Here is a 17,099-nt window from a genome sequence, read left to right on the forward strand (position 1 = left end):
CTCTCTTCACATCTGTGTCTCTATTTTAGGTTACCTGTGAGTGCCGCCTACCCCTTTTCGCAAAGTGAATTAAGCGAACTGCAAGATAGTGACTGTTGCCGCTGTTCTTGTATCCTACAAGTGGCGAGGCCTTGAAATCTCAACAAGAAGATTAACTCCTTCTGGTAGTCCTACAGAAACGCCAAAGTCGTGAATTGCATCGCCATGCCGAAAACAGTCACGTGAAAGTCACATGACCCTGGTATCCAATATTTATAGAAGAGGGTTTCCTCGAGAATTGAAGCGATGATCACCCTAAAATCTCAGCAATATTGCAAAGACAAAGAAAAGGGATTCATTGAAGAGAACTAAGGAATCGATTGATTCATCAATGGAGGAGCTCGCTTGCCTCCGACTCACCGCATCTCATTCAGCTGACAAAAGCTCCCTCATACAACTCCAACACTCCTCTTCAAGTGAATCGATCCACCCTATCTAGAGCACCATCTACACAACAACGTGGTATAACTTACGGATTGCTCCTGCCAACAAGTGCAAGTTCAGTGTAGCTTCCCGGGTCGGCAGTGACTCAACTCAACAAGTTCAAGTTCAGTGTTGCTTCCTGGGTCGGCAGTGACTCAACTTCCACCCGGTCAACAACCAACGAGTCACGTGGTGTGACTCGGGACGCAACTCAACTCTCCTGCCCTTCCCTTCCTATATCTCAGTAACCAGGACCAGTACCAGTTTGTGCTTTCTGATTCCCTTGTGCTCTTCGCCTTTTTTTCCATCGCCTATCAGCGATTTCTTCCGCCCAGCAATCATGGAGCGGATCACCAAGGCGAGTCCCAAGCAATGCCCGACAGCTCTTGGAACATTGTGGTCGCATTGTCCAATAGTTCCTGGAACATTTGACTCATAATGTCCAACAGCTCCCTGGAACATTCTGAATGCTAACCTTCTCAAAGGTCGTGTTCGACCCACTCGCAACCACAAAGGCACAGATCCGAGCCCTCCTCAATAATCTGCCAATCGGCTCTGCGCACCCGTTCAGTCCAGAGCGTCTGCTGCTCTGTCGGGCCGCTACAGGAGTAGAGGAAATCGATATCTCATCGTATCCGGAGAGTCATTTCTTCAATGCGGTGGACTTGGGTGAGCTCGGTCAGACGCTCCAAACGCGCATGACCAAGTTTGCTTCCCAGCTTCGTAAATTACTGCGTGCCTCCTACACTCGCGCCTGATTACTGACACAAACTCCACAGAAACGTTCAACGACGAGTACACTGTCCAACAAGCCCCGACCGCGATCTTCAAGGTCCCAATCGAATCAGACAAGATCGCCATCCTCGCGGTTTCCGAGCGCTACCCAACATATTATGACTTGTGTGTTGCAGACGCGGAATGCAAGACAACTTGCTATGGTTCAACCGCCTCTCTCACTGGCATGCGACATAGTGGGGATATCAACGTTGGAAACGATCTTCTCCATCATATCAAGGTCAATGAGCGGCTTCAGTCTGGAAAGGAATTCGCTGTGTTTGTGTCGGGCTTTCAATGCACCAAGTTGACGAGATTCCACGACCGCAATCCGGTAGTGATGATTGCCAACCACACTGAAAAGGTACTTCGCATGCCCTGATCCTGCTCTAGGCATTTTCCAAGCTAACTATCTATTTCAAAGGCTTTATACATTGTCCCAGTCCCGCTTGATGCTGCTTCGATTGGAGATGCAACAATCTGCTCTCCGGTTGTGTTCAAGCGTGATGGAGAATCGCTCATCTGCTCGATACTGCCAACACCAACCTCCGATCTTGGAAAGATGTGCTCAGGATCTTCCTTACAGAGTACATCGTTCCCTGAAGCCATCCAGCGTGCCGATTGGACGGTTTCTGCTCCTCCTGTATCCCTGAGATCGCATCGTGAGTATATAAAGGTTCTTTAACTTGAATGTACCAGAAGAGCTGATACATTCCAGCAGCAGCATCCTTCAATACAGCCACTCCCGACATTGCTTCGACCTTAGAAGCAGTATCCTTGATCTCCACCAAACAGAATGCTGTATTCGTCACTCAAACGACTGTCTTGCCCTCAATCATTACACCAAACACGACGCAAATCATCCGTTTTGGAACAGGACTAGAGTTTCTGTCTGAAGCACAAGAGATCGCTCCAGAAAGCAGTCCATCAGCGGTGGTATTGCCATGCATTTTCGGCTCCCGTCTAGAAGGGCCATTGTTGCTTGCGACAGGGAAAACCCCTGAAAATGTACCTTTCCACGATGAACAGTCACTTCGGGCCTATTATGAGGACTTCGAAAGTGCTGTTGTTTTTGTTGACGAACGCATGACCGATAATGCTAGAAACCTAGCTACGCCATGGAGAATGAACGCCGTTTTCATCCTTCAGATGACCGCGCTAGCGGCACCCAAAGATGGAGATGTCAAGGCAAGTCCCGAATCCTCGGAGTATCAAACCATCTAGTGGCAATGTTCAACAACTCAGGGGACATTCTTCTCCTGGAAATATGTTAACGAAATAGGCTGACTCCGATATCATGTGAATAGGCAATTTTGGACTTGATCAATATCAGTGCTGTGACAGCGCTTGCTGGGCCACAATCTTTGGTGTTGGTGCAAATCACTGAGAAGTATTACTTTTACAGAGGTAAGTCCTATCTTCTCGGAGTATTATATTCTCTTGTTGCAATGTCCAACAGCTCTCGGGTCATTCTACTATCAATGTTCAACAGAGGCTTGAATAATCTACCTCCGAAAACACCAGAAAGAGGTATGCTGACTCTTGGGAATAGGTATTGCCAACCGATCCATTCTCAATACTTCAAATTTCGCTTTTGGATCAGATGTCACGAAGACTGTTGAGTCTACGGGGCTGGAGTCTTTACTGGACCCACGAGCCAAGCGAATGATCAATCTCCGCGACGCAAACACTGTCCTTCTCCCTAGCTCTGGGAAGATGGCTCTGCCACAAGACCTCAAGGACCTCTTCCAAATCCTCTCTCTCAACCAAATCCACAACCTGGAAGACGACATCTCTGCGATCGTCCCACAATTGCAGGTAGGTCTTAACTTCTCAGAGCATTGACATCTCGCATACCGATGTCCAACAGCTCTTCGTACATTCTATTCGCAATGTCCAGTAGCTGCTGGAACATTCAAAGAAGCATGCTAATCTCTTTTTCTTGGGAATAGGTCCTTATGAACCAAAAGGATCTGGTGGATCTCTCCCGAGCTTTAATTTCCGTCTTCTCCGCGAAAATTGGTGACGCAACGGCCCCTCGAAGAACTGCGTACATCAATTTCCTGACCAAAGAATACGAAATGTTGAATCCGGATTCGGTTAAGAAGAAGAATTCGATGCTCGGCGATCTCAGAAAGGACAGCAAACGAGTACAAAAGAGCCTCGAGTCAATCATCACTCATCTGAGCAACATGATGTCTTCCCAAACGACTTCCAAGCGGACACATGACCTCAAACGCTTAGAGCGGCAATCTGCTATTCAGAACAATGTCGAAGCGGTTAAGTCCATGACTTTCGATACTTTGGCAGGACTTCTGGAGATGAAAGCCGCAGAAATGGGAGTTCTACTTTTGAACATCGAGACCACGCCTTACAAGCAACTCCTAGGAAATTTGAAGGCTAATTCTCTTAATGTCAATCCATGCTGCGACCTAGACGCGAGAGTGAGTACAACCGGGCTCTTTTGGCTTCCAATCTTGAACGTGCTCTTGAGATATTTGTGAGTTAGAAAGATACTGACTCCCGATGTTCTAGGTTCTCTTCCTCGAAGGCTTCGACGCCGGGATCATTTTGGAACAATCACAGTCCAACCACGATGGCCCACTGAAGCACCAACTCGGAGCCTCTCATCCCGTCCTCGCGCTTCCATACCTTTCTCAAGAGCGCGGCACCGGTTCGATGCTGGCTTGGGTGTGCTGGGACGAGTTCGTCAACCTCGAAACTCCATTCGAAGTGAGATGGATGGAGAAGTGCAATGAATCGCATATCGCTGCGCTGAGGGTCATGATGCGAGATACTCTCAGTTCAGCTGTGACATCAAGAGAATATAATATGCAACCTGGAAGCCCCGAAACAGGTCAACTTATGAGCGCTCTGATGATGGCTGCAATGTCCAAACTTGCTGCTATGAGAACATCAGCTCCAACACGTACAATCACAGCCCAGGATACAGTCACGAAGTTGATGCGTGGGTTGTTCGGTAATCTTCTGACCACAGCTGGCTCAGGAGTTCGCCCAATGAGTATGGTATGGCAACTGTTTGGCCGGGAGCCAAAGCTTGAGGTTCCTGCAACTGCTGTAGCCTGGAGCTGGTACGAGACTGTGGTTAGATTGTACCCATTCACTGGCTGGCCTCAAGAGCAATTCAACCTGAACTTGGAAAAGCTGCTCGACAAAGCTCTCCTCGCCATCATCACGAAGAACGAGATTACGGAAAAGATCAAGATAACTCATGTGGATAGGATGGTAAAGTATTGCCAACTTCGAAACATTCAGCTTGATCATTCCCGATCCATTGTCACCATCTTCATCCAAATGATGAATAGCGACGTCGACCGCAGCGCAATCGCCACCCGTCTCTTGGCCGCTCTCCCGTCGCACCTCCCAAATCAAACCCAATCCTACCCGAAAATGTTACGCTACCTCAAATACGTTGCCTCGACCGGCTCACATCGTGAAGAAGATGACATTGTGGTCGTCAGCGTCTACCTCAAACGCTCCGCAGTTTTTAAGGCATTCAAACAATCTGTCGCGCAAGCATGCCGCGACAATAACAACGCAGAAATCAAGAAGCACTGTCTAGCGTTGATGGCGAAGTTTAATGAGATCGTCGAGAGCTGGAAACTACAACACGCGAAGCTGATCATGCAGAACTTCAAGGCCTATCAAGGACTGCTGGATACGCATTGCGATGAGGGAGTTGAGATGGAGGACTTCGCCAAGACACAGCGTAAAGACCTCATGCACCAGGTCATCAGTGATGCAGAGAAATCAAGGGTCCCGTGGCAAGTCGGCAAGGAGGGAGAGTTCGGAGACGACATCGAGCCGGTTGACGAAGCATTCGTTCACGAAATCATGACTGGTGAGAAGGCGCCTGTTTTCAAAGTAGTAAAACAAGTCGTTTCCGGAACACACGTCGCAGTCAAGCCTGTTGGAATGATGCAATTCTCCTCCCTTGTCAATGGAGACTTCATTACGAAGATGGAGAATGTGATTACTTCACAGGATGTCTGCAAGATTATGAATGTGCCTGTCTCTGCAATGCGGGCCTTTGCTACTGCACTCAACCCGGAATTTGAGATAGAGAAGCACCTCGGTCTGAACTTCAAGAACGTGGTAATTGCCCTTTTGTCAGACCGGAAGGAGAGAGAGAAGCAGTGGCCAGTTAGGAGATTGTTTGGCATGGTTGAGAGGGAGTCAGAGGGTGGAATTGGGCCTGGGATCGAGATCGAGTTAGAGGGTTGAATTTGGTGGTACGATGATGCATGCGAGCAGGGGCCAAGGAGCATTCATTGTATTGGTATTTTTTCTATTTTGGTGCTTTGAGCGCACCCTAATTCGCAGTTTTGCGGCCTCTGTGGATCGAACATAGTGCCTCGATTAATGATCTGAAGTTGATTTCTTCTGCCGCTCTCTCAACTATTCGGAATCCGAGCATTGTGAGCAAGCAAGACTAAGGTAAACCAAAGCCTCACATCTTATTACAGAACTTATCTTTATTTTAATTTATAAAATTTGTTAAAATATTGTGGCTCTCTATTAACCTGTTATAAGAAGAAATATAGAGAATATGTGAATTTCCCCCAGCAAAGTGAGGAATTGCCGACGAGTAACTACTCGATTTATATAAAGCTGAATTTTATTATTAAATTTTTAATCTGAAATATTTCTAGAATCTGTATTAAACCCGAGCTCTATTTAATGTATCAGTTCTACTAAAAGGCAGTCCTAATTCGGTATATTTCATATATTTAAAACATAGATTAATAATCAAACACATCATCGTCGGCTTCCGCACCACCGGCCGGCGTGATGACTTGCTCATAGAAAGGCTCAATCAAGATTTTATACCCTCCACCATCATCAACTCTCCTCGCCCTCGCTTCCGCCCGCGACCCCTTCAGCTTTTCAGCAAACGCAGCTTTGGCCGTGGTCCAGGCATCCTCGGCATCGCCGTGGACCGTCAAGATCGTGTTGGAGAAGGGGGTCCGCAGCGTGAGCTTTACCTTTTCGATGTGCTGGCCCCGCTGGGTCACCTTTGCGATCCCATCGAGGAACTCGGCGAGGAGGAGCCCCTGGAATTTTCCTTCGTTCCAGAGTTCTTCCGTGTAAAGCGGTTCCCGGGTGATGATCCAGAAGGGGATTTGGATCCTCGGGCGAGGGACCGGGGTACTGGGTTGAGACAAGGCTTGCGGGACTACTGGTGGTTCTGGGGTTGCATGCTGCATTTTAGTGGGAAGCGGCTCTCTTGCTGTATTTGAAGCAGTCGTTGACTGCAAGGAAGGTGTCGGAGGCTTGCCTGGCGGTCCGCTGTAAGCATCATTCGTTGAGAGTGAACCGCCTTGCAACGATAATCCGGAATGCTCTCTTGCGAAGCTCAGAGGTACCACGTCGTTATCGTCGTTTGATGAAACTGATGCTGCCTTCCTTGGAAACGGTGGCGAGGTGGGAGTTGATTTCGGTTGGCGTCCAGTTGAAGAGGCCACATTGTCCTGTTCTAGACTCGAAGAAGCCGGCTTACCTCTCACAGCTTTCTTAATCTTGGTATGAGAAGTTGCAGATTGAATGCCTGCAGTGGGATTGGGTGGCAGTGTCTTGGATTTTTGAAGTCGATCTGAATGCGGCATCTCCAGGGGGACATCCTTCATAGATGGAGCAGGTTGATCTGTCGACAGAGATGGCTGCGGTGCCGTGGGCCGTTGGGTTGAGATCATCGGGGCTGTCGGTGCAGCAAATGGACCATTGGGCGAATCACTCTGGTCTGATATAGCATGTGCGAGTCCTCCCGAAGCGGAAATATTCGGGCCTAGTTGTAGACAGACTGTCGAGTCTGACTGCTGTTTCTTTGACACACCTGACAAAGGACTTGGGGGGCCAATCTCAGCCTCAGCGTCTTCCATATCGAGAAGCATATCCACTACCTCCGGCGGCACTACATCGGCCAGGGAGCGAGATTGCCGTTTTCGTTCAGTTCTTCGTGGCGACTCTTCTGTTTGGTGCTTTTTTCTTTTTCGTGCTTCATTCTCATCATCTGGTCGCTCATCTCGAGAATGTTTGCCTGTCTGAGCAGATGGAAAGGCTCGTGTTGGCGCGTCTTGGTCATCCTGGCTGCATGTAAGCGGGCGAGCGTAGAAGATAATTGGAAAGTGTATGTTGACGTTGATTGCAAACTTACCGAGCTGTCAGGGACGTCGCACATATGATCAACCTCATGAGGACCGTGGGTGGCTGCATCCCCTCGCCGTTCCGCGCCTTCGGCGATTACTGGAGATGCCGTCGCGACTTCCGTTGGCCTTGTGGGCGCTGCGGGCCTAGAATGCTATGATTAGTTTTCGCTGCTGCGAATACGGCGGACGAGAACGACACTAACATCTTGTTCTCATTCTTCCTGTTTTGGCCTGGAAGGGATGTGGTCGAGGGAGAGGTAGCACACTTCTCGTGACTCTCGCGTGCAGGCGTCGATTGATCAGTCGAACCGCCGCGAGAACGAGAATCCGTTGATTTGCCATTGTAGCGAGAGTTGTTGTTAAGGTATCGATTTTGTTTCCAGAAGAGTTGCACGAGAAGGTCGATAATCCTGCAATATAGAATAAGCATTATAAGCGAGCGACTTTGAGGCGAGAAAGGTTGGGTGGGTGCTGGCAGTCTTACCTGTCTCTGTCCTTGGGATAGTGTAAATCGGACGGTTGGGCCCAAGGTCTGGTGGGGTTCCAAAAGCGCTCACCGTTGCCATTATCGTCTAAGAACTTCACTGCGGCAGTCCTGAGATCTGTCTGCACCGATGGAAGGTTCCAGTCAACGAGCGTGGCGACGAGAGAGCCACCGATCGTTTTGCACGACTTCCTGAAAGCGTGGGTCGCATCCATGAACACCGTCGAGTCTTTTAGCGAAGCGTGCTGAATGCCTAAAAGCTCGGACAGCCGTTTGACAGAAGGCACTTTGCTGAGCGAAGTAGTTGGGCGAGGAGTCGAAGCCATGGGCGGGCGGCGACAGATCAGATCAGATATGGCGAGATGAGAGAGAGGCCGTGGTGTAGAGATGGCGGTGCAATGGCCGTGGTGTAGAGTGCAGAGCTGCTCGTTGATGACAGTCCAGTCCTCGGTGGGTAAGGCAGGTTAGATGACGTTGTTAAATCCCTCGAGTATGAGCGCCACAAAAGATCTCTTTCCTTTTCGCCGCCCAGGAACCTTGCTTTCTTGGGCAGATGCTGCTGCCTACTTATTTCCCTCGATTATGCGCGCTGCGTGTCGGCCGACCTGAGAGACTGAAGTGTACATACAAGGTTGTCGAGCTAGAAGCGGGCGCGGCGCAGGTTTTGTGTCTAGGAGGCCAGTCTAGGTCGGTGTCCAAATCCATCTGAGCTCAGCCCCTGGTTGGCGCAGTCCTAGCCCTAGAGCGCTGCTTTCTACGCAAAGAAGTATTTCGGGGCAACTAGCAGTCTCCCAGCGGTCCAAAAACATGAAACTTATATCGGCGCACTCTGCGTGCTCTCGAGAATGCTGTTGCGTTGAGAGCACTCTTTTCGTCCCAGGTAACGCGAGATAACGCGAGATAACGCGGAGAAATCGCATCTTAACGTCAAAGTCGCGCCTGTTGCCCCTGTTCAACGCGCCCTGGATACAGCAGAATCACATGTCATTGTGGCCCAGTGTGCCTTATGCCTGCTATATCTGCTACAATGACGCACCATAGCGCTTGCGCTTTGACTATTTGCCGCTTTCTCATTCATGCGATCCCATGCTCATTCATGTGATCGTTAGGTGCCAAGAGTTTTAGTATACTATAAATTTACAGCCAAGGCCTCTTCAACTTCGAAGGTATTATCCGCATCAATTGATTATTATCCGCATCACCAGATCCCACCCACTACACAACTCCCAAATAATTTATTTACAAAGAGCCAATTCAACGGCAATATGAACCCAACCATGGCGCAGTATCAGAGTAACTTCCAGAACAACCTCCAGAACAACTTCCCGAGTAACTTCCAGAATAACGCCACGATGGCCCCAACAGTGATCGTGTACGGAAACGTAACCAGTAAGTCTTCTTTTTCACGACCCGAACGCTCACTCTGTTCTGTTGCGAGATCCCCAATCTGACACATCTCCAGTCCACAATCAAGTTAAAGTATCTAAGCGGGGCAAGAACCGCCAGAGGGCCCGCCAGAATCGTCAGGACCGCCAGCGCCGACAACGTGCAGAAAGACAGAGACAGCGGCGCCAAATTCGAAACCTCGTACGGAGACTTAAGGAGAGGGCCAATAAGATTAACAAATTTGAACAGAGTTATGAGCAGCGGACTGCAGAAGGAGCAAGTTATAAATACGAGATAAAGAGTGAATCAAGCACGAGGTAAAACTCAGAAAGGTATTTAATTATTTACTTGATCGCAGCGATCTGGCTGGCTCCTTAACTTATTTTCGCTGCTAATGGATGTGCTGCCCTGCTAGAATTTGAAAACTACAAACAAACTATGCCCCGCGCGCCGCCTCTGACAGCGAATGAACGCCCCACGACCACCTCGTCGAGCCGCCCCGTAAAGAATTTGATTTATTTGGGAGGATTTTGGACGTTGTAGAGAATGCACTTGAGCTCCCCTAATCCCTCTGCTTTGCTTGCTTGTTTTGCTTGCTTCCATTTCTTTGGGATTAATAGGGTTGCTTGCGCAATGGGGAGGATCGCACTGGACAATAGATAGATTCGCTAAGAAAGTTCAATTAAAAAAAATGCGTTGTCCACAATATCAGTCCCTCTGGTCAGTTGTGTGTAAGCTATCGAATTGAAATCTTATCGCTCCCAACATCACCATTTCCCTCCATTTCCCTCCTGTGTGTTATCAATTGCACATAACACGGCGTCTCTAGCGCGAATCCGTTTGCTCTCCAGTGATTTTGAACCGAACAGCCATTGAAAGCCAGAAGCAAAGCCATGAGTCACGGCCCCCAAGTTCAGCGGATTTTCGCACGCGCGAGATCGAAGGCAACTTGCATATGCTCTGCTCTCCTCTCCTCCATGACGTTGCATCAGACCACGATCTTCTGCGAACTTCTGCAGAGGAGCGGGAATCACAATCTAGAACCTACTTCTTAGCTCTAGGCCTGATCACTGAGCGAAATATGCCTAGAGCGTGCGCATGAATTCTGGAATTCTGTCCAATCTAGCTCCTGTGGCTGAGCCGGGGAACTTCCCCGCCCAACGTCTTCGCCACTTGGCGCCTCATCGTGCGGCATATTAGCACACTCCTGCCCTGCTTCGCGATCATCAATGTTTTCTTTGGGGTTCAATGTCCGCGATGGGTAGGCACCCCAAGGGACACGCACCGCGACCCGTTGCTGTATTTCGCAATAATTGGGTCCCTGTTTGATATTCTGCGTCATCGCTGTCGTGCTGAAAGCGCACGCGGGCGATGCGCGCTGGCCTTCGAAGCTGGGGGTGCGTGCTCCAAGTCTTCGATGACTGAATGAGAGAACTGGGGAGGGGAGGGAGAGATGGTCTGCAGGCGCCACGAATGAAATGAGCATCATGCAGAAAACTGGTGGAAGCTTGAATAAGCTTATTGAAACTGTTAATCGGTTCATCAAGCGACCCGCTTTAGGGTGCAAGTTGGGCTGCAGTGTAGAAACTCCGCGCATGAACTTGGAATCTCGAGGGCCGCCCAAGGTCATTATTGAGACGACCTCTCGATGATTTTATGACTCATCTCAACTTAATCATTGACGATCGTCAAATACGAGACTAGGCTTTTCGTATCGGTCTAGTGGATCAATTGTAAGCATTGTTTTCGGATTGTGCATTTGCATAAAATATTGTGACTGGGATCACGTGCTACGATATCCGCCACCACCTCATCCAGGCACATTTTCCCTCACGATTTTCGGTGCCTGCGAAGAAAAAAAAATTTCCACCTTCAGAACAAAAAGTTTGGGTTATCTGTTAAACATTTAACTCAAATATCTAGTTATCCTGCGAAGTTGTTGTCGGATCGTGTAGCACGTGATACTACGACCCTGCGCGAAACTTTCGGTCCCGGGCGAGCACGATTGTGTCAATCGAGTCGCCAAGCAGTACAGTACACGTACAGGGGTGGTGAGGTGCTTGCCGTAGAAGATGACAGGAAGGTTGACGTGAAGACGATGACATCGAAGTTCTTCGAGAAATGATTGGACCTCTTATACCCAACCATGCGCGCTCAGCCAAATTTTTTCAACGATTGCGAGGTGCGTCCCCCAAAGTCCCCTCGTCTCAAGGTGAAATTTGCAGAAGCAGCAGAATTCACGCAGTGAGAGTCTTCATTTGACGACCGCTTGTGGGTTTGCAGATTGCACATCCAGCCGATGAAACGTCAACTAACGGTGTGCGATGATCAGGTGGAATGCATGACGCCAAAGAGCCTCCTCCCAAATTTGACTCGGAAGAATGATTAAAAGCGGTGTTGATTGTGAGTTGAGGCAGCTTGCAAGCCGGAGCCAGAGATGGAATGTGGAGATGATGGTCGGGCGGCCAACGGTGCGGGCGGCGAGCCACTGACGGGAACTTCGACGAGAACTTCGAAACTCTGGTCAATGCCGCTGCTCCGACTGCCGGTCAGGAGAGTTTGAGCCATCTTCGAACTAACGACAAGACCATGATCTGAGGAAGGCGCAGGAGGCGGAGAGGCAGCACGGCCTTTGACTCTGCCTGCGAGAGGTAGACAATGCAATAAACTGGGTGTAGGGTAGGAGTAGACATTGATGTAGCTGTGGAAATATGATGAAGGCGTAGGCTGACATCCCGCCCTATCCTCTGTTTTTCGGAACTTTGGGAAGGGGCACGAGTCGTTAATCGTGCGTCAGGACTTGCACCAAAGCCCCTACATCCCTGCGGGTTTAATGCGTTTCAGCGATACGGTCATTTTGCAATAACTTCCACAATTTCACAAAATTCAAAAATTGAAAGAAGCCAAAAATTGTGCAATTATCAGGCGTACCTCTATATAAACTTTTTTTTCAAGATCTTGTATTACGTTGCGAAGTTATTAAAAATACTAGTTTTTTTTTGTTAGGGAAAAAAAGTGACCGTATCGCTCGCTAACCCGCAGGGACACAGGGGCAATAGTGCAAGTCTTGACGCACGATTATTGCGATCTCTCATTTATTTTAACCAAACGCGGCCGCCCTGCGGCGAGGCAGTGGTATAAGAAATATTATAATTTTTAAAAGAATTAAAAAAAATTTAAAAAATTTACAGGGTAGTTTTTAATTTAATAGTTTATAATATGAGTAATAATTATTTAAGATAACATCTATTTAATTTATATAATTCTTCATAATGTGATGGCGGAATCAATGCAATGGTCGGGACTCAAAGTTCAGAGAATCTCATGTATTGAAAATGCTAAGCTAGAGAGTAAAGGAGCAGGGGATTGCTTCGTCCTTTAGTAGTGCTTTGCCAACCTCTAGCTTACTATAAGTTTAAAAATTAGAGAAATTACGTCTTTTTGGTCATGTTTCTCTCCTTTTCTTCTTTAACTTTGAATTTTTGATTAAAGGTTTAATAAATTAATAGTCAAGTGGTTAAAGAATTAACGCCCAGGTCATCCATCCCCCTCCGTGAAGATTCCTACCCCAGACCGCCATATTCATACAAGTCTTCTCCGTGTTGGCCTGGAAGTTCCCAATCTCAATGGAAGACGACGCTCACTGCCAATTCTTTTCTTGCAGTCTTTGCCGCGGTCAACATAGCTATCCATGGACACCGCTTATCTGATCGTCCGACGAATGAAATGGAAGATCCCAGATCTCTACTGAGAAGAGGGTATCTACTGGTATTTCCATAGCTGGAACTTCAGATCCGTTGCCACCTGTTGCATTTGCATCCCCCCTTCGCCACGTAAGTCACCAAAACTGCCAATCTCATGAATGCTAAATAATAATGTCCCATTTTTGCCATAGCTGGATTTCTACATAGTATGATGGGTACCAAGCACACTCACGGCGCAGATTATAAAATGTTTCAAATGAGCTTCTTTATTGGATATCCACTTGCGGTCATTACCCCACATCACCATCAATAAGCTCTTCTTCCAAAGGGTCTCGGGCTGGAGCGCAGCTTTGCGGGCTCTGGTGAAACAACAATTGAGGGCGTGCCAGCAGATGGTTCTATAGAGAAGGAGGCGGAGAAGGCTGATGGTGGTATTTAGTTTTCGTAGTCAGAGATCGAGCAACTCAAGGCATCAGGAGAGAATTAATGGGAGAGGCATTCTCCTGTTCCCTAAGTCATTATGAAATTCCAGCTTCAAAACATATATTTTGAGAAACTCCTAGTCACTACAAGAAACCGCTGAACTGGACATCCAACTCGTAGTCGGCGTTCCAATTGTATTTTTGGAGCAACCGTCAGAGGCCTGGGGGGGGGGGGGGGGGGGGGGGGGGAATTCTCAGTCAAATGACAGGGTTGAAAATTAGTTGCAACTTTGGGTTTTTCTTCATTCCCCATTCTTGCCATTCAAATCTGCTACGTCCGCTTCTTCCCTTGCAGAGCATGGAACACTAGCATTACGAAGTATTACTTCTCGTTGCATCCTCATATCCCGGAAGCTCATCTGGGTCAACCTCCTCTGTGGCATTATTTTCTGGCTCGGAAGAAAAGTCATATGTTGGTGGCAAGGGGGCATCGGATTGGGCATCCCCAGAAGAGAAAGATGCAGCTGTACCTGAGAAGATCTCAATTTGAAATCGGAGAGGGACGAATACAGTTTGTGCCTGGTTAATTTATTGTCAGAAGTATGTCTCATAAGAAAAACGCAACTGGTGAGTTTAAGACATACTTGTGCATTCTGTGTGCCTCGGTACCCTAATCCAACTCCTACTTCCAAATCATATGTCCGTCTCAAATTACAAGTCTCAAATGAAGGTTCCACAGTGCTAGGTAGTAGAAGGCGATCCCAAAGCGTAGAGTCCAACATTGTATCCATTTCCGATGGAGCCCAGATGGGTATAGCTAGACCATCTAGACTTAAGATTGTCCGAGCATTTGTCTTTACTCGTACTACATCGCTAGCCCGAATCTCTGTAAAATCAAATAGCCGGAGCTGCAGGAATGCCAGGTATAACTGTTCCTCATTCTCATCTGACTTCCGCAATATTATCCGCAGCGGGATGTTCTGGTCCCAAGTCAGAACTGCCGGACTCGGCAAGCGGGCATCAACTTCCCCTCGTGGGCCGGCCTGGAATATGTATGGCCTGCGAGCATAGACCTCCTTGGAGGAAGTGAGGATTTTGGGTGGATCCAAAGGGATGAATCTGAAAGGGTGTTCAGATCTTTTGTTTCCCTTAAATCTCGAGGGGCGGTGGACAGTGACTTTGATGTAGTATCTGATTTCCGCTTGAATACCTAAGCCCGCTAGGGATGGTGGCAGTACTCTTTTGACATGCCGATATGGTAGATGTGGTCGCCCTTCTTCTTCCCAAAAAGCTCCCGGGTCGTAGTTCGGACGATTTTCACGAGATGGCAAGTGCGAACAGCCGTTCTCAAGTGGGATTTTGAACTTGAAGGGGTATTCGTGCTGGCCAGCTCTCAAGGTATAAACAGGATCTGTCGTCTTTCCACCTCCTGCAGTCGAATTTTGGTTTGGAAATACTTGACTGACTTCATATAAAATCTTGTGCTTCTCCGTTGCCACCCCTTGCCGTTGAAACCCAGCCCGTTGATCATTTTTGGTTACTAGTGCGCTGCTCGGATAACGACCCGTTCCTTGTGCCCTTTCAATGGCCGACTTGCTCTCTCCTTCTAGCTTGACCACGACTGCAGATACACTTTCGTCATGGCCAAGGCTCAACACTATGCGCCCGTTAATGAAGTCAAGATTTGTGTACGAGCTCTTGTTGTCGTCGAGTTGAATTTGGACAGACATCGAGAGAGAGGGGCGACTGAACTCCTCTAATAAAGACCATCAGAATGTTGGGCTGTGAAGGAGTTACTCTTGCGTGTGGCGAACCTTGCCTCTCAACAAGTCATCATACACTAGGAGTTGAGTTGACGCAGATGCTTGGCGACAGAACTTGGTGTCAGGGGAGGTTTTAAAAGCTTGCTATTTCATCGTTGCCTAGACTACCCACCAATTACAATACCCAGCCTCGTTACACAGGAAATTACCCCGCAGCATTGTTTCTAAAACGCTATTGGTGTACGCCACAGTCGTCACATCACATCTGGGGATTCTGCCTCTGCTATCTCTGATCCTCGCGGGGATTTACTGAAGTAAGTGGTTGAGTGGAAACGGGAAAGAAATGCCTTTCTTGGTTGTAATTGATATCAAGCTGCAGAAAAAAAAAATCGTGGACAACCCTGGAAGATATCCCTATCATACACCTACAGACGGAGCCTCCTCTTCAAATCCCAGGTATCATAGGTTCTACTGGGGTATCTCTTCCTCTCATCCTCCACTTTGATTCCCGTTGTGTTAGGAATACCTGCAAGCTCCTGTATTGACATTCTACCCGAAATTTCCGGATCTGGTGCTCGGTAATCATACACATCCGCATCATGCTCTGGAATATGTCTGTCCCTAAGTGCGAACAATAGCTCGTAGATGGCGTTGACATGGCTTCCCACTCCCGGAAGATTTCTCCAAACCTCCAGTCCAAGCTTCCCCAGTGGTGCGTACTCGACAATATGATTGTACACGTCCCCATCCCCGATTTTTCTGTCGTTAGAGAGGATTCTGTCTATAATATCCCTCTTTTCGAAACTCTCTATGACCAGGGAATTGGCGTCGTGCCTCTTGATGGATTCTAGCATCCACTTCAAAACGAGGTCGGCGAGGACGTGATTGGGTTCAATGACCTTGCTTACGAGTCCAATTTTTGCAAGTAAGCTTTCCGCTAACGAGACACCGACGCCATCTCGAAAGAATTTGAAGCGCTGGCGTCCAAGATCGTAGTGTGTTCCCGGGAACCACTTCTGGTGGATATTCCACTTCTGTCTATCCCCCCACTTCCTCTTCGTCGAGTCACGCCCAGCAAGACAAGGCTCGAACACATACATCCGATCATGCAGAGAAGTGGCTTGATAAACATGCTCGACGACGGATGAAACGTTCTGGTCGTAGAAGCCGGGCCATTCCAACCCTACACCACCGGTGAACGAGGGCATACCGAGGGAACCGACTGTGTCGAATAGACCCATGAATCGGATAGGCTCTCTGGTGACCTTCTGCTCATTTGCAGAATTATTAGTGGTGGACACAACTGATGCCTCATCGTCATCGTCATCCCCGATTTGAGGCCAGGAGACACCTTTTCGAAAAGCTTTCGATTGCGCGGAGTCGGGCTCATCAATCTTGTATCTCGAACGGTAGATCCTGTATACCTCTCGGCAAAGAAGGTCTATCTCGGTCTCAGAGAGGTTGTCGCGTTTGATAATACCACAATTGTTAATCATTCCGGCCACGCAACGGATAGTGTATGCTCCACGACTGAGACCAAACATCCAGATCTCATATTCTCCACCCACGTAATTGTCTACAATGTATCTGTACGCACCGATACATTGTTCTGCGATGTCTTGGGCTGTTATGCCATTGAAGACATAGTCCAAGAATGTGCTCCCCAGTCCAACACCGTGGATGTAGCGACCTTTTTTCCCTTTCATAGCTGGATTCGATTGAGAGATGAAATGGACATCATCCTTGTCGTTATCAGCTTGCGTCTTGAAGTCGATTCCAATCATTTTTGCCAGCTCGTAGATATTAGTCTCTGTGGAAGTCTCGCGACCACACCAGGTGCCATCGCAAAGGAGAATGAGAGGCTTGAGTTGAGGAGAGGACATGTTGTCGAAAAAAAACAGGCTGACTTGTCTGCAGAGAGTAATATTTATAGTAAA

At 48.2% G+C, this 17,099-nt stretch overlaps 6 protein-coding genes across 6 annotated transcripts; 2 read left to right on the top strand and 4 right to left on the bottom strand.

Annotated features, from left to right (window-relative positions):
• Nucleotides 1-802: 802 nt before the first annotated feature.
• On the top strand, nt 803-5,481 carry K444DRAFT_646257 (uncharacterized protein; the record flags this gene model as incomplete). Its single annotated transcript, XM_024885180.1, has 9 exons — nt 803-820; nt 948-1,185; nt 1,242-1,600; nt 1,661-1,898; nt 1,955-2,418; nt 2,544-2,643; nt 2,789-3,054; nt 3,189-3,680; nt 3,772-5,481. The coding sequence occupies 9 exons, from the start codon at nt 803-805 to the stop codon at nt 5,479-5,481; spliced, it is 3,885 nt and encodes a 1,294-aa protein (XP_024731312.1).
• Nucleotides 5,482-5,868: 387 nt separating this feature from the next.
• Nucleotides 5,869-8,538, bottom strand: K444DRAFT_667485 (uncharacterized protein). Its single transcript, XM_024887302.1, has 4 exons — nt 7,888-8,538; nt 7,607-7,813; nt 7,412-7,547; nt 5,869-7,340 (listed from the first exon to the last, which is right to left on the bottom strand). Exons 1-4 carry the CDS (start codon nt 8,211-8,213, stop codon nt 6,000-6,002), a joined length of 2,010 nt encoding a protein of 669 aa, XP_024731313.1. The 5' UTR covers nt 8,214-8,538; the 3' UTR covers nt 5,869-5,999.
• A 491-nt stretch (nt 8,539-9,029) lies between these two features.
• Nucleotides 9,030-9,985, top strand: K444DRAFT_667486 (uncharacterized protein). Its single transcript, XM_024887303.1, has 3 exons — nt 9,030-9,276; nt 9,350-9,605; nt 9,689-9,985. Exons 1-2 carry the CDS (start codon nt 9,153-9,155, stop codon nt 9,592-9,594), a joined length of 369 nt encoding a protein of 122 aa, XP_024731314.1. The 5' UTR covers nt 9,030-9,152; the 3' UTR covers nt 9,595-9,605; nt 9,689-9,985.
• A 345-nt stretch (nt 9,986-10,330) lies between these two features.
• On the bottom strand, nt 10,331-10,903 carry K444DRAFT_667487 (uncharacterized protein; the record flags this gene model as incomplete). The annotated part of the gene is made up of 1 exon (XM_024887304.1): nt 10,331-10,903. The coding sequence occupies one exon, from the start codon at nt 10,901-10,903 to the stop codon at nt 10,331-10,333; it is 573 nt and encodes a 190-aa protein (XP_024731315.1).
• A 2,780-nt stretch (nt 10,904-13,683) lies between these two features.
• Nucleotides 13,684-15,251, bottom strand: K444DRAFT_598009 (uncharacterized protein). The gene is made up of 2 exons (XM_024878512.1): nt 14,044-15,251; nt 13,684-13,978 (listed from the first exon to the last, which is right to left on the bottom strand). The coding sequence occupies exons 1-2, from the start codon at nt 15,127-15,129 to the stop codon at nt 13,772-13,774; spliced, it is 1,293 nt and encodes a 430-aa protein (XP_024731316.1). The 5' UTR covers nt 15,130-15,251; the 3' UTR covers nt 13,684-13,771.
• Nucleotides 15,252-15,587: 336 nt separating this feature from the next.
• K444DRAFT_539747 (uncharacterized protein) lies at nt 15,588-16,868 on the bottom strand (the record flags this gene model as incomplete). The annotated part of the gene is made up of 2 exons (XM_024875659.1): nt 15,588-16,419; nt 16,462-16,868. The coding sequence occupies 2 exons, from the start codon at nt 16,866-16,868 to the stop codon at nt 15,588-15,590; spliced, it is 1,239 nt and encodes a 412-aa protein (XP_024731317.1).
• Nucleotides 16,869-17,099: the final 231 nt, after the last annotated feature.

The sequence above is a fragment of the Hyaloscypha bicolor genome (assembly GCF_002865645.1).
Source record: "Hyaloscypha bicolor E unplaced genomic scaffold K444scaffold_135, whole genome shotgun sequence".
Classification (NCBI taxonomy): domain Eukaryota; kingdom Fungi; phylum Ascomycota; class Leotiomycetes; order Helotiales; family Hyaloscyphaceae; genus Hyaloscypha; species Hyaloscypha bicolor.

Coding starts and splice junctions, on each gene's coding strand:
- K444DRAFT_667485 (XM_024887302.1), bottom strand. CDS start 8,213: ATGGCTTCGACTCCTCGCCCAACTACTTCGCTCAGCAAAGTGCCTTCT. Junction 7,548..7,606: donor AGGAAGAATGAGAACAAGAT/GTTAGTGTCGTT, acceptor ATAGCATTCTAG/GCCCGCAGCGCCCACAAGGC. Junction 7,341..7,411: donor GCGACGTCCCTGACAGCTCG/GTAAGTTTGCAA, acceptor ACATGCAGCCAG/GATGACCAAGACGCGCCAAC.
- K444DRAFT_667486 (XM_024887303.1), top strand. CDS start 9,153: ATGAACCCAACCATGGCGCAGTATCAGAGTAACTTCCAGAACAACCTC. Junction 9,277..9,349: donor CGTGTACGGAAACGTAACCA/GTAAGTCTTCTT, acceptor ACACATCTCCAG/TCCACAATCAAGTTAAAGTA.
- K444DRAFT_598009 (XM_024878512.1), bottom strand. CDS start 15,129: ATGTCTGTCCAAATTCAACTCGACGACAACAAGAGCTCGTACACAAAT. Junction 13,979..14,043: donor GAGGCACACAGAATGCACAA/GTATGTCTTAAA, acceptor TAAATTAACCAG/GCACAAACTGTATTCGTCCC.